Source organism: Gavia stellata, unplaced genomic scaffold (assembly GCF_030936135.1).
Source record: "Gavia stellata isolate bGavSte3 unplaced genomic scaffold, bGavSte3.hap2 HAP2_SCAFFOLD_311, whole genome shotgun sequence".
Classification (NCBI taxonomy): Eukaryota; Metazoa; Chordata; class Aves; order Gaviiformes; family Gaviidae; genus Gavia; species Gavia stellata.
The window spans coordinates 18,216-41,459 of NW_026776560.1; the positions used below are offsets into that span (position 1 = coordinate 18,216).

Below are 23,244 nucleotides of genomic sequence, written 5' to 3' on the forward strand. Positions count from 1 at the left end.
CCTCCCCACACCCCTAAATTCCCCCCCTGCGACCCATCCCTGCGCCCCCAAATCCTCCCCACACCCCTAAATCCCCCCTGCGACCCATCCCTGCGCCCCCAAATCCTCCCTGCACCCCTTAATCCTCCCTGCACCCCATCCGGCAGCCCCAACCCCCCCATCCCTGCGCTCTTCTCCCTTCCCACTCCCCCTATGCCCCCCCAGCAAGGCTGTGCCCCCCAAACTCTCCTGTCGCCCCCCCCACAGGTGTGACCCGCGCCATGGACTGCAGCTGCGTCTCCGACCTGCTCCTCACCTCCCCGGTGCCGGCCCTCTGGACCCCAGGTACCCCGCGGTGCCGCGGACACACGGACGGGAGGGACAGACGCCGTCAGGGACCCCGCTGCGTCCCTGTCCCCCCGCCCAGCAGTGGCTCCCCCCTGCCCATACACAGCATGGCCCCCCCACACGCAGTGCAGCTGGCGGTGGGGAGCGGGGACACGCGCTGCACACAGGGACCTTGGCCAGGGGAACCTGCTGTCACCGGGGCCCACGGAGACGTCGTCCTGGTCACCCAGGGCCCACGGGGACATCATCCTGGGCACCCTGCTGTCACCGGGACCCATGGGGACATCATCCCAGGCACCTCCTCTCATCTGGGGAGCCCCTCTGTCACCTGGGGCCCATAGGGACATTGTCCTGGGCACCCTGCTGTCACCCAGCACCCCCAGGCCCCTCTCCCGGGCCCCCTGGGCCCCCGTTCCCCCTGCTGTCCCCCGTCACGCAGCCCCCCCACCATGGTCCGTCACCCCCACCCGCAGGCTTCGCCTTCCGGACTGGGCGTACAAGCCGGAGTCGAGCCCGGGCTCGCGGCAGATCCAGCTCTGGCACTTCATCCTGGAGCTGCTGCGGAAGGAGGAGTACCGGGAGGTGATCGCCTGGCAGGGCGACTACGGCGAGTTCGTCATCAAGGACCCCGACGAGGTGGCCCGGCTCTGGGGCGTCCGCAAGTGCAAGCCCCACATGAACTACGACAAGCTCAGCCGGGCCCTCAGGTGAGGTCCCCCCCGGGGACCCCAAACCCGCATCCCGGGACCCGCGTCCGCGTCTGTGGGGTACCTCGTTGCTGGTGTTGAGGGCGGTGGGCGCTGGGGGTTAGTGGCAGCGGAGCTGGGAATGCTGGGGGGCGCTGGGGGTACTGCAGGTGCTGCGGGCGCTGGGGGCACTGCAGGTGCTGGGGCACGGGGGGTACTGGAGACGCTGGGGGTACTGAGAGGCACTAGGGGGTACCGGAGGGCACTAGGGCATACTAAGGATGTTGGGGGCACTGGGACGCCGGGGGTCCTGGCATGCCGGGGGGTACTGCGTTTGCTGGGGGCACTGGGTATACTGGAGTGCTGGGATGCTGGAGATGCCAGGGGTGCTGGAGATGCTGGGGGTCCTGGGGAGCACTAGGGGGTACTGGGGGCACTGGAATGCCGGGGTACCGGAGATGCTGAGGGCACCGGCAGGCCCCGGGAATGCCGAGGTACTGGAGACGCTGGGGGCCCCGGGGGGCACCAGGGGGTACCAGGGATGCTGGGGGCACCGGGAGTGCTGGAGATGCTGGGGGGGCACTGGGAATGCTGGGGTACTGGAGAGACTGGGGGACGGGGGGGCCCCAGGGGGTACTGGGGATGCTGGGGGCACTGGGGGGCACAGGGGGTACCGGAGATGCTGGGGGCCCCGGCGGGCCCCGGGAATGCCGAGGTACTGGAGATGCTGGGGGCACCGGGGGTACCAGGGGGTACCAGGGATGCTGGGGGCACTGGGAATGCGGGGGTACCGGAGATGCTGGAGGCACTGGGGGGCCCCAGGGGGTACTGGGGATGCTGGGGGCACTGGGGGGCACCAGGGGGTACCGGAGATGCTGGGGGCCCGGCGGGCCCTGGGAATGCCAAGGTACCGGAGATGCTGGGGACACCGGGAGTGCTGGGGATGCTGGGGGGGCACTGGGAATGCCGGGGTACTGGAGATGCTGGAGGCACTGGGGGGCACCGGAGATGCTGGGGACACCGGGAGTGCTGGGGATGCTGGGGGGCACTGGGAATGCGGGTACCAGAGATGCTGGGGGCACCGGCAGGCCCCGGGAATGCCGAGGTACTGGAGATGCTGGGGGCACCGGGGGGTACCAGGGGGTACCAGGGATGCTGGGGGCACTGGGAATGCGGGGGTACCGGAGATGCTGGAGGCACTGGGGGGCCCCAGGGGGTACCGGGGATGCTGGGGGCACTGGGGGGCACCAGGGGGTACCGGAGATGCTGGGGGCCCCGGCGGGCCCCGGGAATGCCGAGGTACTGGAGATGCTGGGGCACTCGGGGGCACCAGGGGGTACCGGAGGTGCTGGGGGCCCCGGCGGGCCCCGGGAATGCCGGGGTACCGGAGACGCTGGGGGCCCCCGGGACCCCCCCGCGCCGCCCCACGGGCCGCGCCCCCCAGGTACTACTACAACAAGCGGATCCTGCACAAGACGAAGGGGAAGCGCTTCACCTACAAGTTCAACTTCAGCAAGGTGGTGCTGGTCAACTACCCGCTGCTGGACGTGGCGGGCGGCGCGCCGCTGCTGCTGGCCCCCGGGCCCTTCCCCGGGGGGGGGGCACGGCCCCGACTGCGCCCCGCTCACCCCCGAGGTACGGGGCGGGGCACAGGGTGCGGGGGGGGGTGGGTCCCCGCGGCGGGAGCCCCCCCTCACCCCCGCCCCTCCGCAGACGCTGCAGTCGCTCTTCTGCGGCCCGCGCCCCGCCGACCCCCCCGGGCGGCCCCCCCTCTTCGAGCGGCAGCAGCCCGAGGCCGAGAAGCTGCGGCTGGAGGCGGCCATGCCCTTCCTGGGCTCCGGTGAGCGCGGGGCGGCGGACCGGGAGGGGCGGGCGGGACCGGGGCGGGGAGACCGCACCGCGGGCTCCGCGGCCGCTGCTGACGCCCCCCCCGCAGGTCTCCCCGGCTACTCCAAGGCGCCGGCGCTGCTGGGGGCCTACGGGCGGCCGGCGGTGCCCGAGTACCCCTGGGGCTGGGGGCCCTACGTGCCCGGCGCGCTGCCGCTGCCCGCCTCCAAGCTGCCCGCCGCGCTCTACCCGCCGCCCTTCTACCCGCCGCTGCCGCCGCCGCCGCCGCCCGCCGCGCCGCCGGCGGGAGCGGGGCCGTCGGGGCGGCCGCGGGAGGCGGGCTCGGACTCGGAGCTGGAGGTGACGGACGGCGGCGGCGGCAGCTCGGGGGACGAGGCCGGCAGCCCCCCCCCGCCGCCCGCCGCCGCCCGCGGCAAGGGCCCGGGCGCCCACCCGCACGGACCGCCGCCATGCGGGGGGGCCCCGGCGCCCGGGCCGTGACCCCCCCCCCGCCGCGGCGGCGGGGGGCGGCGCCGGCCTCCGGCCCCCCTGCACCCCACGGGGGGACAGGGCCCGGGGGGGCCCCAACCCCCGCCCCGTGGGGGGACAGGGCCGGGGGGTATAGCGCCCCCCATACACTCCCCGAGCGCGGACGCGGCCCTCCGCGCTGCTGGGGGGGGCGGGCCGCGGCCCCCCCCCTTTTTAACCGCCCCCCCGCCCGCCACTGGAAGTGCAATATCGTCTGTGCCCCCCCCGCTTGTGCGTCGTTGTGATGGAGGAACGAGCCCTCGCCCCCCCGCGCCCCCCCTGTAAATACACCCACCCCCCCCGCGTGTGTACGAGGCGGCCCCCCCGCCGCCCCCCCGGCGGCTGCTCAAGCAATAAAGTCACCTCGCTCGGCCTGGCCTCCGCCTCTGGGGGGGCGCGGGGGGAGCCAGGCGGCGGGGGGGCCCCGCTGTGCCCCCCCCAACGCGACCAAGCGGGGCAGAAGCAACGACCCTTTATTTGGCATTTTCCCAGATTCTTTGGTTTTTCGCCCCACGCGCCCCAAACCCCCCCCGGGGCTCGGGGAGGGGGGGCCGGACCCCCCCGTCCCAGCGCCTGCTCGCAGCAGCAGGGGGGTCTGGGGTCCCTGCGGTAGCAGAGGGGGGGGCCGCCCCTCGGGGCCCCCCCGTTTTCTGTACAAAGGTTAAAAAATCCCAGCCAGCCCCAGGGCTCGGGGGGCCCCCCAGCCCGGCATAGCGGGGCCCCCCGCGCCCCCCCCGCTGCAGTCCCATATATATATATTTATATAAAATCCCAGCAAATGTATAAAACCAAAAGAAACAGCTCGGGGGGGGGGGGGGCGTGGGACCCCCCCAGAACGGTACCAGGGAAGGTGGGGCGCCCCCGGCGGCACGGGGCTACGTACGAGTCGGGAGCCGTGGGGCCGGTGCGGCGGGGGGGGCTCCCGGCTGCTGCCCCATGGCGTGGGGTGAGGGGGGTCCCCGAATCCGCCGGAGGGGGGGCCTGGGGGAAGAGACAGAAAAGGGTCAACGAGCCCGGGGTGCGACCCGCTGCGTGCCCCACGGTGAGGTGCGCCCCACAGAATCACGCGGCCCAAGGCAGCCCCCTTTTGCCCCGCCGCTGTGAGGCAGCCTGCCCCACGGTGCCCACAGCCCCATGGGGCCCCGAGCCCCACGGCACCCCCAGCCCCACGGCGCCCCCTTACCTGCCCTCATGTGAAGAGGCAGCCGGTGGAGCTGCGCTTAGCCAGGAACTCCTGGAGCTGCCAGTAATGCTCCTCGATTTCCTGGGGGCCCAGACCCACACCCGTTAGGGGGGCCCCAGACCCACACCCCGTTAGGGGGGCCCAGACCCCCACCCCGTTAGGGGGGCCCAGACCCACACCCCGTTAGGGGGGCCCGGACCCCCACTCCCCGCACCGCCCCTCACCTTCAGCCTCTGCAGCGTCTCCTCCAGGCCCTGCAGCTCGTCCCCCAGCCAGGCCGCCTGCTGGGGGGGGAGCGCCAGGGGGGGCACGGGCCCCCCCGCCTCAGGCAGCCGGGACCCCCACTGCGGGGAGCGGGGGCCGTTGGGGGCACCCCCTGGGAGGCAAAGAGAGGGGGGTTACACCCCAAAGGCCCCTCCTGCCCCCCAAACCCCGTCCCCCCTGCCCGTACCTGCGGCCCCCCCCTCGGGGCGCTGCCCGCGGCCCTCGCCCTCGCTCTCGGCCCCGTCGCCCGCGTCCCGCCGCTCCTCCTCGGGGGGGGCCGGGCCGGGGCCCCCCCAGGTGTCCTCGGGGGGGGAGGCGGCCCCGTCACCAGCCCCCGCCGGCAGCCCCGGCAGCAGCTGCTTCAGTGCCGACACTGTGGGGGGGCGAAGGAAGGGTGAGGGGGCAGCTGTGGGGAGGGGGTGGCCACAGAGATTGGGGTCTGGGGGTGCAGCAGCAGGGTGGGGGTCCAGGTTGGGGGTCTGGGTTTGGGGTCTGGGTGTGCAGCAGCAGGGTGTGGGGCAGGGTATGGGGCAGGGTCGGGATCTGGTGGTGCAGCAGCAGGGTGTGGGGCAGGGTATGGGGCAGGGTCGGGATCTGGTGGCGCAGCAGCAGGGCGTGGGGCAGGGTCGGGGTCTGGGGGCACAGCAGCAGGGCGTGGGGCAGGGTCGGGGTCTGGGGGCACAGCAGCAGGGTGTGGGGCAGGGTACGGGAGAGGGTTGGGGTCTGGTGGTGCAGCAGCTGGGTGTGGGGCAGGGTCGGGGGTCTGGGGACACAGCAGCAGGGTGGGGGTCCAGGTTGGGGGTCTGGGTGTGCAGCAGCAGGGTGTGGGGCAGGGTATGGGGCAGGGTCGGGGTCTGGTGGCGCAGCAGCAGGGCGTGGGGCAGGGTCGGGGTCTGGTGGCGCAGCAGCAGGGCGTGGGGCAGGGTATGGGGCAGGGTCGGGGTCTGGGGGCACAGCAGCAGGGTATGGGGCAGGGTCGGGGTCTGGTGGCGCAGCAGCAGGGTGTGGGGCAGGGTATGGGGCAGGGTCGGGGTCTGGGGGCGCAGCAGCAGGGTGTGGGGCAGGGTATGGGGCAGGGTCGGGGTCTGGGGGCCCGCGTCTCACCTCTGCCCAGCGCGGCGGCGGCCAGGCCCCCCTCTCCGCCCGGCCGCAGGGGTCTGCGCAGGGCCAGCAGCTCCGCCAGCGCCCGCTCGGCCTCCCTCTTCTCGGGGCTCCCCTCGAACTCGGTGCCCTCCACCGCCCCGTCCTTCTCGCGCTCTGGGGGGGCACGGCCCGTCAGACCCCCGCTGCCCCCCCCGCAGAGCCACCCGTGGGGGCCGCCGGCGCTGCGCCCCCCAGACCCCCGCTCACCGTCCAGGGGCAGCGGCTCCTTCAGGGACCCCCCGTTCTCCGAGCTGCTCAGCAGCGGCTCCCGGTAACTGCTGGGAGGGAAGGAGGGGGCTCAGCAAAGAGCTCGAGCCCCCCCCCGCACCCCAAAACCACCCTCCGCGCCCCGAAACCGCCCCCCCACTCACTAGATGGGGCTGTGGGGGCTCTGCCCCCCCCGCGCCGTCTTCGCCCGGTGGGAGCCCGGCAGCTTGAGGGAGCCGGCCGTCTCGCTGATCATGGCGCACCAGCTGGGGGAGAGATGCGGGGTGAGCGCCCCCGAAACCCCGCAACCCCCCAACCCCCGCACCCCCCAACCCCTGCACCCCCCCCCCTCCCCGAGCCCCGCGCCCCCCAACCCCTGCACCCCCCCCCTCCCCGAGCCCCGCGCCCCCCCCCTCCCCGAGCCCCGTGCCCCCCCCTCACTTCTTCCTCTCCGAGACGGTCTGCGCCACCAGCTCGTAGATCTGGGCCCCGTTCTCCCAGCTGATGATGACGTAGAAGGCCTTGTGGTCTGGGGGGCAGCAAAGAGGGGTGTCGGGGGGGCGTTTTGGGGTGACCCGAGCCCCTGCGGGCCGCTCTGCCCCACACGTGTGCCCCACAAGCACCGCCGGCCGGCCCTGGCCAGCCCCTGCCGCTGCGGTGAGCGTCGCGCAGCCCTGCGCCCCCCTCGCCCACGCAGACACCCCGTGCTCCAGAAGGAGCCCCGTACCCCCCCGGAGGAGCCCTGCGCCCCCAAGGCAGCCCCCCCCCCGCCCGCGCCCCCCACCTGTGGCGACCTCGCGGGTCATGGCGGAACTGAGCTTGATGATGGGGCTCAGCATCTGCTTGCCGTCGGGCGTGGGCGTGATGGTGCGGCTGTGGCAGCGCAGCACCAGCCGCTCCTCCTGCCGCTGCAGCAGCACCAGCAGGTCGTCCAGCAGCAGCACGTGCACGTCTGGGGGGACCCCAAAACCCCGGGGGGGTCAGCGGGGAGCTCCACTACGTCCCCGTGTCCCCCTCCCCGCCCACGGCCCCCCTCGCTCACCCACGGCCTTGTCCCGGGTGACGCGCCAGGTCAGCGGCCCCTCGTGCACCAGGTTCCTCTTGGTGATGTCCGTGTTCTGGGGAGAGCGGGGAGTTGGGGGGGTCAGAGGGAATCAGGGGGGGCCAGGGGGAGTTGGGGGGCCAGGACCCCCCCCCCCGAGTCCCACATCAGCCCCCCCACCTCACCTTGAACTCGCTCAGCAGCGGGTCCATGCTCTGCTTCAGGTTGGAGAGATCCAGGCGCCGCTGGTAGTCCTTCAGCTTCTGCCAGGGGGAAGGGGGGAGTGAGGGGAGGGGAGAGGGCTGGGGGGGCACGGGGGGGGCACGGGGGGGCCCTTACCATGAGGTTCTCCATGTCCCGCACCTCCTGGTTGACGTGGTTCAGGATCTGGCGGCAGCACTCGGCCGCCTGCTCCACCTTGGCCCGCTCGCCTGCGGCCTCTGGGGGGGAACGGACAGACGGATGGACGGACAGGTGGACGGGCGGGGACATTGAGGGGGTTTGGGGGTGCGGCACGGCCCCCCGCGGCCCCCGCCCCTCTCACCGGTGCACTTGGTGATGTTGTGCAGCAGCAGCGGGTACTTGGTGAGGCGCTGCATTTCGGTGGGGATGATGTCCTTCAGCTGCAGCCGGCGGCAGCGGGGCTGGCTCTCCGCCTCCTGGGGGACGGGACAGCGCTGGGGGGCGCGGGGGGGGGGGCGCAGGGGGGGTTTGGGGGTTCAGGGACCCCCGGGGGAGGCGTGGAGCATGGCGTGGGGGGGAGGTACCTGTATGAACTGGCTGAAGCGTGTGTCCTTGCGCTGCTTGGCCTTGAGCTGCTCCAGGGCGAAGGACTGGCGGCTGCAGAAGCGCGCCGAGATCTTCTGGAACCAGCTGCCCTCCGTGCCCTCGAACTGGGGGGGGGACTCGCGTCAGCCCCGCGCACTCCCCCTGCGCGCTTACCTGCACGCCTCGGCGCGCCACACACGCTTACCCTGCGCGCTCGTATCAGCTCCCTGCACGCTCAGGCAGCGCGCTGCACGCGACCCACACGCTTACTCTGCACGCTCACGTCCGCCCCGCATGCTTGCCCCACGCCTTCACGCTGCACGCTCGCCTCAGCCCGCGTGCTCACGCGCATCCCGCCCGCTCACGTGGATCTGCTCACACGTGCCCTGCACGCTCACGCGAGCGAGCGAGCTCATGTCATCCCAGCACGCTCCCGCGAATCCGCTCACATCGGCCTCACTCGCTACCGTGAACCCCGCGCGCTCCTGTGGATCCGCTCGCGCCAGCCCCGCGCGCTCGTGTGAACCCGCTTGCGCCGGCTCCTCCCGCTCCAGCGGCTCCGCAGGCGCGCCCCGCCCGCTCACGCAAGGCCGCCCGCGCGCCCCCTCACCCGCGCCAGCAGGACGTCCCCGATCTCCGAGATGACGTAGCCGCTCTCCTCCCGCAGCTTCTTCAGGCTGTCGAGGAAGAGGGCTGGGGCAGGGCGGGGGTCGGACCCCCGGCGCCGCCCCCCGTGGCCGCCGCCGCCCCCCCGGCCCCCCCGACTCACTGTGCACCTCCACCAGGTCCTCCAGGCTGGGGAAGATGTTGGAGAGCTCGTGCTCGTCGAAGAAGGCCTCGCGCAGCATGGGCTGGTAGAAGACCTCCAGCAGGACGCGCAGCATGCGCACGTGGGCGTGCTCCGTCAGGAACAGCTCTGGGGGGGCGGGGGGGGTCAGCCCGGCGGGGGGGTCCCGAGGCGGCGGGGGGGGTCCGCGCGGGGCGGGGGGCTCACCGTTGATGACTTCTTGCCGCTTGACTTCGCTCTTCTTCAGCCTGAGGAGGGCGTCGGGGGCGGCGAGCTGCCGCCAGGGCGGCGGCTCCAGCTCCAGCTCCGCAACGCGCGGCTCAGTCTCCTCAGACTGGGGAGGCAGAAAGGACTGCGGGGGCTCGCCCCCCCCCGGCCCCCCCGGCTCCAGGCTGCGGGGAGGGGGAGAGAGAGGGGGGGGCTCAGCGCCGGGGTGAGCGGGCGGGCGGCGATCCTGGGGCGCCCACCCTCCCGCCCCACACCCCGCGGGGGTCCGGCTGGCGGTCCTGGGGTGCGCCCCCGCCCTCCCACCGGGGGCCGCCACCTACGTGGGTCGGCGGCGGCCGGGCGGGGGCGCGGACCCCTCCTCCGGGCGGGTGGCGCGGGCGGCCGCCTGCAGGTCGACGTCGCTGTGGGAGCGGGGCTGCTTGCCCTTGGCCGAGCCGCGCTGGGAACGCTTCCGCTCGTACACGCGCAGGCTCTCCGAGCGCCCCAGCTTCCCCGGCAGCCTGCGGGGCGCGGCGCGGCGGGGCAGGGGGGGCAAGGGGATGGGGGGCGCCCCGCGGCGGGCGGGAAGCCAAGGGGGCGGACGCGGACACGCGGACACGCGTCCCCAGCGGGACGGACGGACGGGACGGGGACAGGCAGCACAGAGAGCACGGGGGGAGCGGCGCCCGGGGGGTGGGGAGCGTGCGGGGGGGGGGAGCGGGCGTGCACAGATGGCAGCGGGGGGAGAGAAACGGCGTGAGATCTCCTGGGGGGGCCATGCGTCCGATTCGGGGGGCGTGGAGCCATGCATCAGCCCTGGGGGGCCTGGGGGGAGGGAGGGGGCCGGGGGGCGCCCCCCCGCCGGCGCTTGGGCCGGGCCGTGGGGCCGGGGGGCCCCGGTACTTAGCTGAGTCGGCGGGTGGCTCTAAGTGCCCGTCCCCCGGCACCGTCGCGCCCCCCAGGCATGCAAGGGGGGGCCGGGGGTCACCAACCTGATCCGTCTTCTGGGGAGAGAGAGCGGGTTAGGGGCTGGGGGGGGGGCAGCAGCCAAGCGGGGGGTGGGGGGGGACAGGAGAGGGCCCCCATGCCCCCCTTCTCCCCACAGCTCTCAGCCCGGGGGGTGTGTGTTAATTTGGGGGGGTAGCTCGCGGAACCGGGGATGGGGGGGACGAGGTGCCCCCCAGCAGAAAGGGGGGGGGGGCGTCTCACCTCTCGTTCTCGGCCCCCTCCTCCGTGGGGTGCTGCTCGCTGGCGGGGGGCTCCGTGGGGCAGAGGCCTCGCGGGGGGGGGTCTCCCAGCTCCGAGGAGCCCGGGGGGTCCGAGCCTACGGGGTGGGAGGGCGGGGATGAGCCGGGGGAACGCTGAGGTCCCCCCGCCCCGAGCCCGCGGCCCCCCGCCCTCACCTGGATCGCCCTCGGCGCCCTCCCCTGGCGGGGGGTTGATGGTGACAGCCACGCTGGGGGGGTCGGGGGTCCCGGCCGCCCCCCCTCTGGGCCGCGCAGCCCCCCCGTCCATCCTCTCGGCAGCCTTCGGGCCCTTCCTCTCGGGGTGCGGCACCTTTTCGGCTGGGGGGTGCCGGGCTGGGGGTCAGTAAGATCCCCCAACGCACCCCAAATCTCCTCGGAGCCCTGCCCCCCCAAATCCGGCCCCCCCTGCCCCCCCCGAGGACCCAGGCGGTGGGGGACGGGGTGTTGGCATGCGGGGCGGGGGTTAGTGCATGGCGGGGGACAGCTCTTGCTGCCGCTGGGGGGGGGTGTTAATGGGGTGAGGGGCTGAGCCCCCCCGGGGTCGGGGTCCCACGGGGGGGGCGGGAGGGGTACCTTCGCCCTCAGGGACTTTGCTTTGCCTGAAATCGGCATCTGCAAGAGAGAAAACGGGGAGGGGGGGCTGAGGGGGCGAGGGGAGGGCCGGGCTGAGCCCCCCCGGCGTCTCCCCCCGGGCTCGCAGTGGGGGCCTCGGGCGCGCGGCTGTGGGGAGAAGTGGGGGGGGGCGCGGCGTGAAGAAGGCGGGAAGGGGGACCCCGCCGTGGCCCCCCACTTACTGTGGGCGTCCCGGCCCCAGAGGGCCGCCCCCGGCAGGCTGAAGCCCTTCCGCGACTTCGCCTGCAGCTCGTCCGCCTTCTTGCTCCCCGAAATCTGGGGGAAGAGGTGGGGGTCAGAGGGAACTGGGGGGGTCAGAGGGAACTGGGGGGCCCTTCCCGCCCCGTCCCGCGGGCGTCTCACCTTTTTGCGGAAGAAGTTGGACTTGGATTTCTTGCCGTCGCCCAGTTTGGTTTTAACCCCCAGGTACTTCATGTAGGTGACGATGGCGCCGAAGATGGCGGAGCTGGGAGGGGGGCGGGTGTGAGGGAGGCTGGGGGGGGCCCGGGGGGCCGCCCTCCCACCCCGGCGGGGGACAAATGTTGCCCCCCCAAGTCCCCACAGCCTGCGACCGCCAGGAGACTGGGGGGCAGAGAGCACCCCTGCTCCCTCAGGAGCCCCCCGACCCCCATGCAGCCCCCCCCCAAAGCCAACTGTCCCCGGGCCCCTCCGAAACGCCGCCCTCACCTTTTCTCCTCGTCGGAAGAAATGGTGAGGCTGGGGAAAGGAGGAGAGCGTGAACCCAGGCGTCCGAGCAGCCCGACCCCCCCCAGATCGCGCCTCAGCCCCCCCACCCCACAGCAGCACGGGGGTGTCGCCCTGCCGGCGCCTCACCGGCAGGCCAGCCCCATGTCGGTGTGTCAGTGCGGGGCGCTGGAGCATGATCCGGTGAGGAGACGCGTGCGTGTGCTGGGACAGACTGGGACAGACTGGGGTGGGGTGGGGGGGCCGGGGGGGTTTATACCGAGCCGGGGCTGATGCAATCGGGAGCAATACCCAGGGAAAGGAGGGGGGGGGTGGGAAGGAAAGGGGCGGTGTGTGTCCCCCAGCCCGCCGCAGCTGGCTCGGGTTTGGGACCGGCGCCCGGCAGGGGAGGGCGGCCAGATGTGGCAGAGGGAGGGGACTGCCGAAATGGATGCCGGGACGGGGCTTCAGGGGGGTTACCCGGCTGGGGGGGGGGTTACCCGGCGTCGGGGGGGGTCCCCGGGGCGCCCCACTCACTGCATCTCCTCCAGGCGGGCCAGCAGCACCTCCGCCAGCTGCTTCTCCTTGGCCTCGCGGATGCCGTGGTCCCGGGTGCGGTAGGACTCCAGCTCCGTCAGCTCCTGCTCCCCCGGCGTCATCCCCATCAGCCGCTTGGACCTGCGGGAGGGGGCGTCAGCCGGCGGGGCCCCCCCGAGCCCCCCCACCCCTCCCGGGGCCTCCCCCCCACCTGAAGTCCTCCAGCTGCCGGGAGATCTCGGGCTCCTGGAAGGCCTGGATCTCCTGCAGGTACCGGCGCTGCACCTCGTCCGACAGCAGCTCGGGGCGCGTCCGGTCTGGCGGGGAGGGGGCGTCAGTGACGGTGGCGCCCCCCGCCCCGACCCCTTGGGGGGACGCTCGCGGCCCGCGGGAGGCGGTGCTGCCTCGCGCTGCCGGCCCCCCCCGGCCCCCCCCCTCGGAGCCGTGGCCCCGTGAGCTCACCCCGGCTGGGGCTTCCCAGGCGGCTTCCGGCCTCGGCCGCAGCCAGCTGGGTGCGGCGGGTGGAGGAAGGGCCGGGGCGGCGGGTGCCGGGGGCGGCGGGTGCCGGGGGGGCGCTGGGCGCCCCCTCAAAAGGAGGGGGGCTGTGGGGGGAGCGGGAGGCTGAGCCGCGACCTGCCCCAGCCCCGCCGGCGGCAGGGTTTCACTCACCCAGTTCGAACTGCACCTGGTGGGGGACGGGCACCCGCAGCAGCTGCGAGAGAGGGGGGTGAGGATGGGGGCGCCTCCCCGCCGAGGGCCCCGCGGGGCAGGGGGGCTGCGGGGGGCACTCACCCCCGCCTTGTCCAGGAACATGTGGCAGAACTCCAGGAACTGCTTCTTGCCCTCCTTGGGGTTCATCCTGCGCAGCATGTCCACGTGCAGGTAGCAGAGCTGGGGGGCGGAGGGGGGGGACACGGGCAGGGATGAAGACAGGGTGACCCCCCCCCGCCCCCCCAAGCCCCCAAACGTTCCCCCCCCCCGGTATTTTACCTCAGCTCCAGCCCCTGCCAGCAGGGAGGGGGGAACAGAGAGAAGAGGTTATTTGAGGGGAGGAGGGGGGGTGCAGCGGCTCTCCCACGGGCGCCCCCCCGGGGGCGTACCCCACCGCAGTGATCCCCCCCCGGGCTGCAGGGACCCCCCCAGAGCTGCAGTGATCCCCCCCAGGCCACACTTACCACGGGGCAGGAGTCAAACTGGAGGACAACATGCTGCAGGAAGGCCATGAGATAGGCCGGGTGCTGCCGGACCAGCTCCAGGCTCTGGAACAGGCTGTTCTGGTCGTCAGGGTTCTGGGGGGGCGAGAAGGGGGCGGTCAGGCCCTGGGGAGCCCCCAGCCCTGTGGGGTGGTGCCCGGTGCCCCCCCGGCAGCATTCCCCCCCGCCCCAGCTCACCGGCTCGATGTCATTTTCAAAGTCCTCGTCCTCGGCGCCGATGATGGCCACCACCGAGCTGCCGCCGGCACCACGAGTGCCGGCCGCCAGGCTCTGGGGAGAGATGGGGTGCTGTGGGGTGTGGGGGAGGCATTCGGGGGGGCCCCCCCAGCCAGAGCGGTCTCTCGGGGGGCTCCAGGTCCCCCCGGAGCACGGCATCGGGGTGGGGGGCAACCACTCACCCCGTTAAAGGCCTCCTCCGGCTCCATGCTGCCCCCGGGGCGCCGGGGGGTCCCGTCCTGTCCCTCGCAGGGTCAGAGCTGCGGGGAGAGAGGGCGTCATGGGGGGGGACACACACGCTTGAGATGAGCCTGTGGGGTCTCGGGGTGCCCCCCGGCAGCAGGCAGGCGGTTTGGGGGCGCGGGCGGGCAGAGGCGCTCTCCCCGCCCCCGGCGCCAAGGCCTGGGGGGGGCCGGGGGCGGCGCCCGCGCTCAAAGGGGCTCTGTGCTGCACAAAGGGCCCCATTGAGAGCCCCGCGGCCGGGGGGGGGCCCTGCGCCGGCCCCCCCGCACTCACGCCCGCCCGTGCGCCCCTCTGCTCTGCCGGCCGGGGGACAGCGCTTCGGGGGGGGGGCACTTTGGGGGGCAGGCCGGGGGTGATCCAGCGCTGCCCCCCTCTCCCCAAACCGCCCCCCCCCCGCCCTCCCACCTACCTGTTTCCGAGCTGGCGAAACGATCCTGGCGGGGCAGGAAATGTGGCAACCCCCCCACGGCACCGCCGAGCAGGGGGGCGGCCCCCGAGGAGTGGGGGGGGGTAGCGGCGGGGGACAGCAGCGGGGGGCCGGGCTCTTCGGGGTGCCCCCCCGTCGCCCCACGGCGGAAAGGCGTCTCCCCGGGCTGTAAAACAAAGCGGCGGCCCCCAGATTATTTACGGAGCGAGCGAGGCTTCCTGCAGGAAGTGATGTGCAGCGCTGCAACAGCCCCCAGCCTCCCCCCCCCGCCCCGGCGCCGTGGGGCTGCGCCACGGCCCGCACGCACCCCTGCCCCACGGCGCCCCGGTCCCACCCCACGACGGTGCCACGGCCTCGGCGCACGGCGCGGCAGCGCCCCACGGCTGACGGGACCCCCGGCCCTGCCCCGCGGCCCCCCCGGCGCTGCCCCCCCCCTCACCTCTGCCCCACCGCCCCGCGGCCCGGCTGGCGGCGGTGCCGGCCGCTGCCCTGGCCCCGTTGGCCGCTGTCCAGCCCGGGCCGCGGGGGGGGGGCCCGCCGGGGGTGTGGGGCAGGACGGGGGTGTCACTCGGGGGGACGGGCCCATCCAAACGCCTCCGGGCCCCCCGGCACTGGCAGGCGGCTGGGGAGGGCGAGAGCTGTGCCCCCAGCCCCCCCCGGGCCCCCCCAATCTCCACGGGTGACAGGCACGGGGGGGCGGCCCCAGCGCCACCCCACAAGCGCCCCCCGCCCCACAGGCGCCCCCCCCCCCGGCCCCACGCGTGTGCCCCCCCCGGCGCCGCGGCGGCCCGGCAGGAAGCGGCCACTTCCGCCGCCGGGGGGGAACTCACCGGGCGGGCCGGGCCGGGCCGCGCTCCGCTCCCCGCGCCGGGCAGGGCCGCGCAGGGCCGCGCAGTGCCGCAGGGGCCGGGCCGGGCCGCGCCGTCCGGGGCAGCAGGAACCCGCGTCCTGCGGCGGGCGCGTCCCTCCGCGCGCCCCTGCCCGGCGCTTCCTGCGGGAGGGGCGAGGCCGAGCCCGCCCCTGCGCCCCGCCCGGGGCCGCGCGCCCCGGGACCCCCCGACCCAGCGCCCCCGCAGCGCAGCGCCGTCAGCACGCCGAGGCGCCGGGACCCCCAAACCCCCGCCATGAGACCCCGGGACCCCCCTGAGACCCGGCGCCCCCTGTGCCCCCGAGAGCTGCACCCCTGAACCCTGGAGTCCCCCGAGACCTGCACCCCTAAACCACAGAGCCCCCAGAGCCTCCCGAGACCTGCACCCCTAAACCCCAGCGCCCCTGAGACCTGCACCCCTAAACACTGGAGCCCCCCGAGACCTGCACCCCTAAACCCCAGCGCCCCTGAGAGCTGCACCCCTAAACACTGGAGCCCCCCGAGACCCGCACCCCTAAACCCCAGCGCCCCTGAGACCTGCACCCCTAAACACTGGAGCCCCCCGAGACCTGCACCCCTAAACCCCAGCGCCCCTGAGACCTGCACCCCTAAACACTGGAGCCCCCCGAGACCTGCACCCCTAAACCCCAGAGCCCCTGAGACCTGCACCCCTAAACCCCAGAGCCCCCCCGAGACCTGCACCCCTAAACCCCAGAGCCCCTGAGACCTGCACCCCTAAACACTGGAGCCCCCCGAGACCTGCACCCCTAAACCACAGAGCCCCCAGAGCCTCCCGAGACCTGCACCCCTAAACCCCGGAGCCCCTGAGACCTGCACCCCTAAACACTGGAGCCCCCTGTGCCCCCGAGACCTGCACCCCTAAACCACAGAGCCCCCAGAGCCTCCCGAGACCTGCACCCCTAAACCCCAGCGCCCCTGAGACCTGCACCCCTAAACCCTGGAGTCCCCCGAGACCTGCACCCCTAAACCCCAGCGCCCCTGAGACCTGCACCCCTAAACACTGGAGTCCCCCGAGACCTGCACCCCTAAACCCCAGCGCCCCTGAGACCTGCACCCCCAAACCCCAGTGCCCCTGAGACCTGCACCCCTAAACCCTGGAGTCCCCCGAGACCTGCACCCCTAAACCCCGGAGCCCCCTGTGCCCCTGAGAGCTGCACCCCTAAACCCCAGTGCCCCTGAGACCTGCACCCCTAAACACTGGAGCCCCTGAGAGCTGCACCCCTGAATCCCAGAGCCCCCTGTGCCCCTGAGACCTGCACCCCTAAACCCCAGTGCCCCCCCGAGACCTGCACCCCTAAACCGCAGAGCCCCTGAGAGCTGCACCCCTAAACACTGGAGCCCCCCGAGACCTGCACCCCTAAACCACAGAGCCCCCAGAGCCTCCCGAGACCTGCACCCCTAAACCCCAGTGCCCCTGAGACCTGCACCCCTAAACACTGGAGCCCCCCGAGACCTGCACCCCTAAACCCCAGAGCCCCTGAGAGCTGCACCCCTAAACCCCAGGCCGCCCTGAGCCCCCCTAGCCCCGCACCCCAAACTCGTGTGCCCCCAGACCCAGCCCTGCCCGCCCCCCCCAGGTCCCACGGGTGCCCCCATGCACCCCCTTTCCCTGGGGCGGGCTGTGGGGTGATGTTGGGGTGGGACAGGGGACGCCCCGCTGCACGCCCCGCCCGCCGCAGCCCCCCAGGAGGGCGGGCACGAGGCGCCGGGGCGCATCTCCTGCGGCGGGGCCCGGCGCAGACGGCGGTGGCAGTGGCGGCGGCATGGCGGGCGCTCCCCCAAAACGGGGCGCCCCGCTCTCCCTCCTCCTCTGCCTCCTCCCAGGTAGGGGCCGGCGGGGAGGGGGCGCGGGGTTGCGGCAGGATGGGGGTCTCGGCGTACGGGCGCATGGGTGGGGGGTCCCGCGGGTCCCCCCGCCTCGCACCTCTAGCGGGGGGACCGTGCTGGCGCCTCGCGTGCCCCGCAGCAGCGGTGACCCCCGAAGGGCGGCCAGCTGGCGGGGGGTCGGCGCGGTGCCCCGAAAGGCAGCAGCCCTCGCGGCCCCCCCATTTGCCAGCGCGTCCCCCGAGACACCCCAACCCGGCCCCGGCGCTTCCGTCAACAGCGCCCGGCGGAGGAAGCGAAACCGGCCCGGGGCTGGGGGTGTCGGGGCGGGGCCGGGCGGGACCCTCGGCCCTGTGCCGGGGGCGCGGGGGGCCGCGGTGACGCCCCGTTGCCGCCCGCAGGGTACCTCTGCGGGCTGTCCACGGTGTGCCAGCGGGGCGACTGCACGCTGTCCCCGCCGCCGGCCCCCTCCCGGCTGTCCCCCAGCCCCCTGACCGTGCAGAGCAACGGCAGCATGACGGCCGGCACCGGGCCGGTGGCGGTGGAGGCCGGCCCCACGTCCCGCACCGCCACCGTGGGGGACCGCCTGAGCCTGGAGTGCCTCTTCCGGGCCCCCGGGGACGCCCAGGTGACCTGGTACCGGGTGTGCCCCCACCGCAACTGGAGCGTCCCCTACACCCCGGTCGAGGCCGTCCAGGACCACCGCCTGCTGCGGCTCGAGGAAGGCCGCGCCACCCTCACCTTCCTCCACCTCACGCACAACGACAGCGGCCTCTACTACTGCCGGGTGGAGGCCGGCTGGGCCACCGGGCAGTCCTGCGGCACCTTCCTGCGGGTGCGCGGTGAGTGCCGGGGGGCGCGGGGGGAGTGCGGGGGGGGCGGGGGGGCCGGGGCTGACCCCCGCCCCCCCTCCCCACGGCAGACCCCACGGCCGTGCCCTTCCTCAACATCAAGGAGTCCACCAAGAACCGGATCATCACGGCCGAGGGCGTCCTGCTGCTGCTCTGCGCCGTGGGGCCCAGCCTCTTTCTCCTCTTCAGGGTGAGGGGGCGCGCGGGGGGCCGGGGGGTCTGGGGGCGGGGTGCGGGGGGAGCCCCCGCCCCCCCTAACTCTGCCCCTACTCGGCTGCCGCAGAAGCGGTGGGCCAACGAGCGGCTGCTGCAGATGAAGAAGAGCGCCTACGAGGAGGAGAACCTCTACGAGGTGAGCTGGGGGCCCTGCACCTGCCAGGGGGGTGCCGGGGAGGGGGCCGCTGCCCGCCGGCCTGACCCCCCCTCCCTGCCCCGTCCCCCTCCCCAGGGGCTGAACCTGGACGAGTGCTCCATGTACGAGGACATCTCGCGGGGGCTGCAGCCCACCTACCAGGACGTGGGCAGCCTCGACGCCCAGCTGGAGAAGCCCTGAGGGGCGGGGGTCCCGCGGACCCTCGCCGCCGCCCCCCACGCCCCTTGAGGCTTGGCTGCGTTCGCACGAGGCTCGCTCGGCACGCCCCGCCCCCGGGGGCGTCACGGCCCTCCCGCCCCAATAAAGCTAACGAGCTGCGGTATTAATAAAACATTCGTCCGGAGGATAAACAGAGCGCAGGAGCGAGGCAGCGAGCGTGAAGCTGCCTCCGCTTCCTGCCAGCCTGCGGCACAGGGCGGCGGCAGCCGGGGGGGGCTCCTGCTGCCAGGCGGTGGGGAGCGGCGCCCATAGGTGCGGGCTGTCCTCCCCACCCACTGTCCCTTGGGGGCAGGTGGGTGTCTCCCCGTTCCCCGCCCTTGTCCTGCACAAAGCCATCTCCCTCTCACTGCAGCTCCTCTCCTCCCCTCGGCCGTGGGGCGGGTGCCATGGGCTCCCTGGGGCGGCTGTCCCCTCTGCGCTGCGCATCAGTGGGGTCTCTGCAGCACCGGGGCTTCTCTGGGTGTTCTCGGTGCAGGGGCTGTGCTGGGGGACAGTCCCCTCAACCCTGGGTCCCCGCAGGGTCATGGTCCCCTCAGCCCAGGGTCCCTGAGGGCTCTCCGTCCCCTCAGCCCCGAGGGTCCCTCAGCCCCGAGGGTCCCTGTGGGCTCTCAGTCCTCTCAGCCCCGAGGGTCCCTGTGGGCTCTCGGTCCCCTCAGCCCCGAGGGTCCCTGTGGGCTCTCCGTCCCCTCAGCCCCGAGGGTCCCTGTGGGCTCTCTGTACCCTCAGCCCTGGGGCTCTGCGGGCTCTCGGTCCCCTCAGCCCCGAGGGTCCCTCAGCCCCGAGGGTCCCTGTGGGCTCTCGGTCCTCTCAGCCCCAGGGCTCTGTGGGCTCTCGGTCCCCTCAGCCCCGAGGGTCCCTGTGGGCTCTCTGTACCCTCAGCCCCAGGGCTCTGCGGGCTCTCGGTCCCCTCAGCCCCGAGGGTCCCTGTGGGCTCTCGGTCCCCTCAGCCCCGGGGCTCTGCGGGCTCTCGGTTCCCTCAGCCCCGAGGGTCCCTGTGGGCTCTCGGTCCCCTCAGCCCCAGGGCTCTGCGGGCTCTCGGTCCCCTCAGCCCCGAGGGTCCCTCAGCCCCGAGGGTCCCTGTGGGCTCTCGGTCCCCTCAGCCCCGAGGGTCCCTCAGCCCCGAGGGTCCCTGTGGGCTCTCTGTACCCTCAGCCCCAAGGCTCTGCGGGCTCTCGGTCCCCTCAGCCCCGAGGGTCCCTGTGGGCTCTCGGTCCCCTCAGCCCCAGGGCTCTGCGGGCTCTCGGTCCCCTCAGCCCCGAGGGTCCCTCAGCCCCGAGGGTCCCTGTGGGCTCTCGGTCCCCTCAGCCCCAGGGCTCTGCGGGCTCTCGGTCCCCTCAGCCCCGAGGGTCCCTCAGCCCCGAGGGTCCCTCAGCCCGAGCCCGCCGCTCACCTCAGGGCTGCAGCGCCTCTCTCGCTGCGCGAGCCCTTCCCGCCGCCGCGCCGCCAGCCAATCAGCGGCTGGCGCCTCGAGGCGGCGGGCCAATCCGCGGGCAGCGCGGGAAAGGCGAACGCCCCCGGCGGCTCGCGCGCGCGAGCGGCTGCTTGCCAACGGCCGAGGCGCGAGGAGCGGCCCCGCCACGCGCCGCGCGCCGGCCCCGCCCACCGGCGAAAGGGGCGGGGCCTGTCGGGCCGTTGGCAGCGGTCGGAGGTGGGTGGGGGGCACTGGGGGGGAACGGGGGTCTCGGGGGGTCCTGGGGGGAATGAGGGGCCCTGGGGACACCGGGGGGGGAGTGGGGGGGTCTGAGGGTGAAATGGGGGCCCTTGAGGGGGCCCTGGGGATACCGGGGGGGAGTGGGGGGGTCTGAGGGTGAAATGGGGGCCCTTGAGGGGCCCTGGGGATATGGGGGGGGAGTGGGGGGGTCTGAGAGTGAAATGGGGGCCCTTGAGGGGGCCCTGGGGATATGGGGGGGAGTGGGGGGGTCTGAGGGTGAAATGGGGGCCCTTGAGGGGCCCTGGGGATACCGGGGGGGAGTGGGGGGGTCTGAGGGTGAAATGGGGGCCCTTGAGGGGCCTCTGGGGATACCCGGGGGGAGTGGGGGGGTCTGAGGGTGAAATGGGGGCCCTTGAGGGGGCCCTGGGGATATGGGGGGGGAGTGGGGGGGTCTGAGAGTGAAATGGGGGCCCTTGAGGGGGCCCTGGGGACACCGGGGGGGGAGTGGGGGGGTCTGAGAGTGAAATGGGGGCCCTTGAGGGGGCCCTGGGGATATGGGGGGGGAGAGGGGGGGTCTGAGGGTGAAATGGGGGCCCTTGAGGGGGCCCTGGGGATATGGGGGGGAGTGGGGGGGTCTGAGGGTGAAATGGGGGCCCTTGAGGGGGCCCTGGGGACACCGGGGGGGGAGTGGGGGGGTCTGAGGGCAAAATGGGGGCCCTTGAGGGGCCTCTGGGGATACCGGGGGGGAGTGGGGGGGTCTGAGGGTGAAATGGGGGCCCTTGAGGGGCCTCTGGGGATACCCGGGGGGAGTGGGGGGGTCTGAGGGTGAAATGGGGGCCCTTGAGGGGGCCCTGGGGATATGGGGGGGAGTGGGGGGGTCTGAGGGTGAAATGGGGGCCCTTGAGGGGCCCTGGGGATACCGGGGGGGAGTGGGGGGGTCTGAGGGTGAAATGGGGGCCCTTGAGGGGCCTCTGGGGATACCCGGGGGGAGTGGGGGGGTCTGAGGGTGAAATGGGGGCCCTTGAGGGGGCCCTGGGGATATGGGGGGGGAGTGGGGGGGTCTGAGAGTGAAATGGGGGCCCTTGAGGGGGCCCTGGGGACACCGGGGGGGGAGTGGGGGGGTCTGAGAGTGAAATGGGGGCCCTTGAGGGGGCCCTGGGGATATGGGGGGGGAGAGGGGGGGTCTGAGGGTGAAATGGGGGCCCTTGAGGGGGCCCTGGGGATATGGGGGGGAGTGGGGGGGTCTGAGGGTGAAATGGGGGCCCTTGAGGGGGCCCTGGGGACACCGGGGGGGGAGTGGGGGGGTCTGAGGGCAAAATGGGGGCCCTTGAGGGGCCTCTGGGGATACCGGGGGGGAGTGGGGGGGTCTGAGGGTGAAATGGGGGCCCTTGAGGGGCCTCTGGGGATACCCGGGGGGAGTGGGGGGGTCTGAGGGTGAAATGGGGGCCCTTGAGGGGGCCCTGGGGACACCGGGGGGGGAGTGGGGGGGTCTGAGGGTGAAATGGGGGCCCTTGAGGGGGCCCTGGGGATACCGGGGGGGAGTGGGGGGGTCTGAGGGTGAAATGGGGGTCTTTGAGGGGGCCCTGGGGATATGGGGGGGGTCTGAGGGGTCATCGGGGAAAATGGGGGTCCCTCGGGGTTCTGAAGGGGAAATGGGGGCCCTGGGGATATTGGGGGGGTGAGGGGGAAAGGGGGGTCCTGGGGATACTGGGGGGTCCCTGGGGGCAAATGAGGGGCCCTTGGGGGGGGCCCAGAGAAAATGGGGGTCCTGGGGCATCTGATGGGGAGACCTTGAGGAGGACTTGGAGATATTTGGGGGGGTCCTGAGGGGGAAATGGGCGCCCTTGGGGGCACCCTGGGGATATTGAGGGGGGGCTGAGGGGGAAGTGGGGGGCCTGGTGGGGTTTGAGGGGGGAAATGGGGGCCCCTTGAGGGGTGCCTGAGGATATTGGGAGGGGCTGAAGGGGAAATGGGGGTGCTGGGGATATGGGAGGGGTCCTGGGGGGGAAATGGGGGCCCTTGAGGGGCGTCCTAATTAACAGGGTGCCCCAAAACCTCCACCTTCGGCACCTGCTGGGCATTTCTCCCCCCTCCGCCCACCCTTTGCTAAAAAAAAGACCTTGTTTTGTGTTTTCCCAGTTGGCAGCCGGTGCCATGAGCCACCACAGCGGCAGAGGGGACTTCAGGGATGCAGGGGACCCCCGCCCGCGGAGGGCCCCTCATCCCCCCGGCCCTGGCCCCGGCCGCGTCAAGCGCCGGAAAACCAAGCGGGAGCGGGACGCTGCCAAATTCGGCAGGAAGGTCCCTGGCGGGGGGCGGCGGGGGGCCGGACCCCCGCCCCACAGGCTGCCACCCCTGTGGGGGGGCCACCCCCTTGCCAGCCCCCTCCCGGCCCCCAAAACCGTCGTCATCACCCAGAACCGCCTGTGCCAGCACCGGGGCATGTTCAACCGGGAGGTGAAGTCGGTTGACGTCGAGCGGCTGCTGAGCCCCCACCCCGGGCAGGACGTGGCCCCCCCCTGCGAAACCCCCCTCCCGGGGGGCCCCTCCCCGGTGCCCGAGGGAGACCCCCACCCCACGGAGCGGCTGCCGCCGAGCCACCCCGAGGCACCCCAAAACGAGGGGGAGAAGGGGGAGCCTGCGGAGCCGACCCTGCGGGAGCTGGCCAGCCGGCTCCGCGCCCTCCTGGGGGGCACCCGCGCTTTTCCGGGGCGCGATCTGGCGGACGAGCGGCGCCAGGAAATCCTGGCCGCCCTGCTCCACCGGCACCGGGCCCTGCCCGACCTCTCCCTCCTCCTGGCCCACCGGAATCGGGGGGTGGACGCTGCGCCCCCAGGTACGGCAGCCCCTGGGGGATGTGGGGCGGTGGTTGCCCCCCAAATCTCAGCCATGTCACCCCTTGCAGCTCACTGGAGCCCCCGGACACCTGAGCCAGAGCTGGGCGGGAGCGCAGAGCGGCGTGATTTTGGGGAGCAGAAACGGAGCTGGGACCTGACGCCCCCCTACAGCAGCACCCCCGGCCCCCTGCAAGCCATCGGGAACAGGGTGAGTGCCCCGAAACCCACCTTTCCTCCCCAAAACGGGGACATCCTCCCACTCCTTCACCAGCTGCAACCCCACGCTCTTCCCCAGCAGACCCCGACCTACCCCGCCGGGCCAGGCACCCCCAGCCCCGTTTTCGGAGGCGACGGAAAGAAAAGGGAGGTGAGTCCGAAAGCGGGGTGACGGCCCTGGGGGACCCCCGGGGGGTTTATTGACCCGCCCCCTCCCCGCAGACCCCCTTCTCCT

The 23,244-nt window shown here is 73.7% G+C and overlaps 3 protein-coding genes across 3 annotated transcripts; 2 read left to right on the forward strand and 1 right to left on the reverse strand.

The window, feature by feature from the left end:
* Window positions 1-260: 260 nt before the first annotated feature.
* ERFL (ETS repressor factor like) lies at window positions 261-3,341 on the forward strand. Its single transcript, XM_059834681.1, is given in 7 exon segments — window positions 261-334; window positions 801-1,034; window positions 2,458-2,602; window positions 2,604-2,648; window positions 2,727-2,853; window positions 2,950-3,127; window positions 3,224-3,341. Coding segments are annotated over 7 exon segments (921 nt in total).
* Window positions 3,342-3,950: 609 nt separating this feature from the next.
* ARHGEF1 (Rho guanine nucleotide exchange factor 1) lies at window positions 3,951-13,733 on the reverse strand. Its single transcript, XM_059834682.1, has 32 exons — window positions 13,662-13,733; window positions 13,441-13,533; window positions 13,225-13,338; window positions 12,842-12,940; window positions 12,719-12,761; window positions 12,261-12,366; window positions 12,050-12,190; window positions 11,516-11,545; window positions 11,192-11,294; window positions 11,011-11,104; window positions 10,790-10,828; window positions 10,373-10,534; window positions 10,179-10,293; window positions 9,962-9,973; window positions 9,373-9,490; window positions 8,970-9,183; window positions 8,745-8,891; window positions 8,586-8,668; window positions 7,975-8,100; window positions 7,752-7,866; window positions 7,547-7,647; window positions 7,393-7,470; window positions 7,208-7,283; window positions 6,950-7,117; window positions 6,607-6,694; window positions 6,330-6,431; window positions 6,166-6,233; window positions 5,920-6,072; window positions 5,003-5,188; window positions 4,776-4,927; window positions 4,552-4,632; window positions 3,951-4,349 (listed from the first exon to the last, which is right to left on the reverse strand). Exons 1-31 carry the CDS (start codon window positions 13,686-13,688, stop codon window positions 4,558-4,560), a joined length of 3,228 nt encoding a protein of 1,075 aa, XP_059690665.1. The 5' UTR covers window positions 13,689-13,733; the 3' UTR covers window positions 3,951-4,349; window positions 4,552-4,557.
* Window positions 13,734-16,901: 3,168 nt separating this feature from the next.
* On the forward strand, window positions 16,902-18,266 carry CD79A (CD79a molecule). Its single transcript, XM_059834683.1, has 5 exons — window positions 16,902-16,929; window positions 17,264-17,704; window positions 17,785-17,903; window positions 17,997-18,065; window positions 18,162-18,266. Exons 1-5 carry the CDS (start codon window positions 16,902-16,904, stop codon window positions 18,264-18,266), a joined length of 762 nt encoding a protein of 253 aa, XP_059690666.1.
* The last annotated feature ends 4,978 nt before the right edge of the window (window positions 18,267-23,244 follow it).

Coding starts and splice junctions, on each gene's coding strand:
- ARHGEF1 (XM_059834682.1), bottom strand. CDS start 13,688: ATGGAGCCGGAGGAGGCCTTTAACGGG. Junction 9,184..9,372: donor GCGACGTCGACCTGCAGGCG/GCCGCCCGCGCC, acceptor CCCGGCGCTGAG/CCCCCCCCTCTCTCTCCCCC. Junction 7,648..7,751: donor CAACATCACCAAGTGCACCG/GTGAGAGGGGCG, acceptor GTTCCCCCCCAG/AGGCCGCAGGCGAGCGGGCC.
- CD79A (XM_059834683.1), top strand. CDS start 16,902: ATGGGGGTCTCGGCGTACGGGCGCATGG. Junction 16,930..17,263: donor CTCGGCGTACGGGCGCATGG/GTGGGGGGTCCC, acceptor TGCCGCCCGCAG/GGTACCTCTGCGGGCTGTCC. Junction 17,904..17,996: donor GCCTCTTTCTCCTCTTCAGG/GTGAGGGGGCGC, acceptor CGGCTGCCGCAG/AAGCGGTGGGCCAACGAGCG.